Source organism: Cyprinodon variegatus, unplaced genomic scaffold, assembly GCF_000732505.1.
Source record: "Cyprinodon variegatus isolate N-32 unplaced genomic scaffold, C_variegatus-1.0 Scaffold1414, whole genome shotgun sequence".
Classification (NCBI taxonomy): Eukaryota; Metazoa; Chordata; class Actinopteri; order Cyprinodontiformes; family Cyprinodontidae; genus Cyprinodon; species Cyprinodon variegatus.
The window spans coordinates 60,980-62,769 of record NW_015151867.1 but is presented as its reverse complement, the minus strand read 5'-3'; the positions used below and the strand labels follow the sequence as shown (position 1 = coordinate 62,769).

Here is a 1,790-nt window from a genome sequence, read left to right as displayed (position 1 = left end):
ATTTAATTACCTTTATGTCATTGGGAATGTACTTTCCTGTGTGTCTTGCTACTGTTGTATATATAAACCCAGTTATTTACACAAAGTGATCCCCTTAATTTTCATAAACCAAAGCTGATGCCAAAATAAAACCCTGGGGACTCTGGGATAAACTGTCCTTGACATTTATACTGCAGTCTGAAGTGAGAACTAATTTCATCACCTTGGCTTTAAACTTAAGTCTAGGTTGAGTTTCATTGGATCTGTGAAGTTGGATGTTTCCACGTTGAAGCTTTCTTTTATTCTATTTTATGGCGCATATTGGTTCTATGGTTGCCTTTTGAACACATTTCATTAGTTTTTAATCTTACTGTGAAACGCTTTGGTCAAAATTTTAGTTTTTTCTTAAATGCGTGCACTAAATAAAATTAGTTTTAATACAGTAATTGAAATTGCTACATACACCACTATAAAATACAGTTAAAGGTGAAAAAGGAAAAAAAAAAATTAGAATAACAAATCATTCAAGATTAACCGGTTCACTTAAATAGAACTTTAAAGCATTTTTTCTGAATTTATTCATATATTCATGCTTTACATTAAAAATGCATTCTAAGGCAGTCTGTTTAAAGTGGATTGCAACTAAACTGTAAACTTAAAGCACCATGCCTTGTACAGTTAAAGATAAATGTACAATCAACTATGAACTTTTAATTCTCTTAACACTTTATTTTGTCCTCTTCTTCCGCACATGTAGTATTATGCGTTTATAAGAAATACTACATATATCTATATATATATATATATACTGTATATACACATAAACATCTTGCAGTGAATTGGCAAACTGAACGAAAACAAGAAACAATCACAAGTGGAAAGTCTTCACTAAGAAGGACAAAAAAATACTTTAAATACTTTGTAATGCTATTATTATTATACAGTTAAAACAAGATTCCAGATGATAAATTACAAGCATGATGTAAGATTTGAATCAATTCCCACTTTTTGATCTGTAGCCTGACATGTTTTTCTAGATGTTTCTCTGTTTTAAAGATCAGCGTCTAACTCCCGCTGTGTAGTGCTAAAGTCAGTGCCTTGTCCAGCTGAAATCTTCCATGACCTCTACTGGTTCCCACACCTGTTATCTTCAACCCTTGTCCATCATCTTCTCATTTAATATCAGAGTTAAAAATCAGTTCTCTATAAATAACAGCATGGCTCTTTCAATGCTGTATATTCTTTCACTTATGTTTCTTTCATCTATCCTATCAGACACTGTAAGATTTAATTTTAAACTAAAAAAACAAACAAAAAACTTGTTTTTGTTTTCATTTTTGTCACTCTGGGCTCTTGCGACCAGTTTTGGTGAGGACCAGGTTCAGTTCATTGAGCAGATTAGGGGGCATACTTCCCCCGACACCCGTAGGTTTTTTGCTGGGCATCTTATTGCTGGCTTGAGGTAAAACAGGCAATGTCATGGGTTTCATGTGTCTTGGGATGGATGGAGGTGGCAGTGGTTGAGGTAGGCAAATGTCCATGGAGGTTCTACGTTGGGACACCTCTCTGGTCTCGGATGGGTTGCCGGGTTTTAAATATTTGGGTATGCTTTGGGTTTTTAGGTGAACACCGGGGTTTTTGGCTGTCCTCCAGTCGGTATCACCAAGGGAAACCCTCCTATCAGTCATCTGCAGGAAAAATGAGGACAGTTGCAGGATAACACCCTTTAAGAAAAAAAACAACTGAATAATCTTAATGGTTTAAGAACTAAATCATACATACATATATATATATATATATATATATATATA

At 34.3% G+C, this 1,790-nt stretch overlaps 1 protein-coding gene across 1 annotated transcript in view; it reads right to left on the bottom strand.

The window, feature by feature from the left end:
- Positions 1–594: 594 nt before the first annotated feature.
- The window catches only part of LOC107103289 (arf-GAP with Rho-GAP domain, ANK repeat and PH domain-containing protein 2-like), a gene marked incomplete at its 5' end in the record, with an annotated part of 61,361 nt that continues 60,165 nt past the window's right edge, over positions 595–1,790 (bottom strand). The window contains one exon of the mRNA XM_015402938.1: positions 595–1,667. Within this exon, the coding sequence (XP_015258424.1) occupies positions 1,320–1,667 (348 nt within the window). The remainder of the gene's footprint in view (positions 1,668–1,790) is intronic.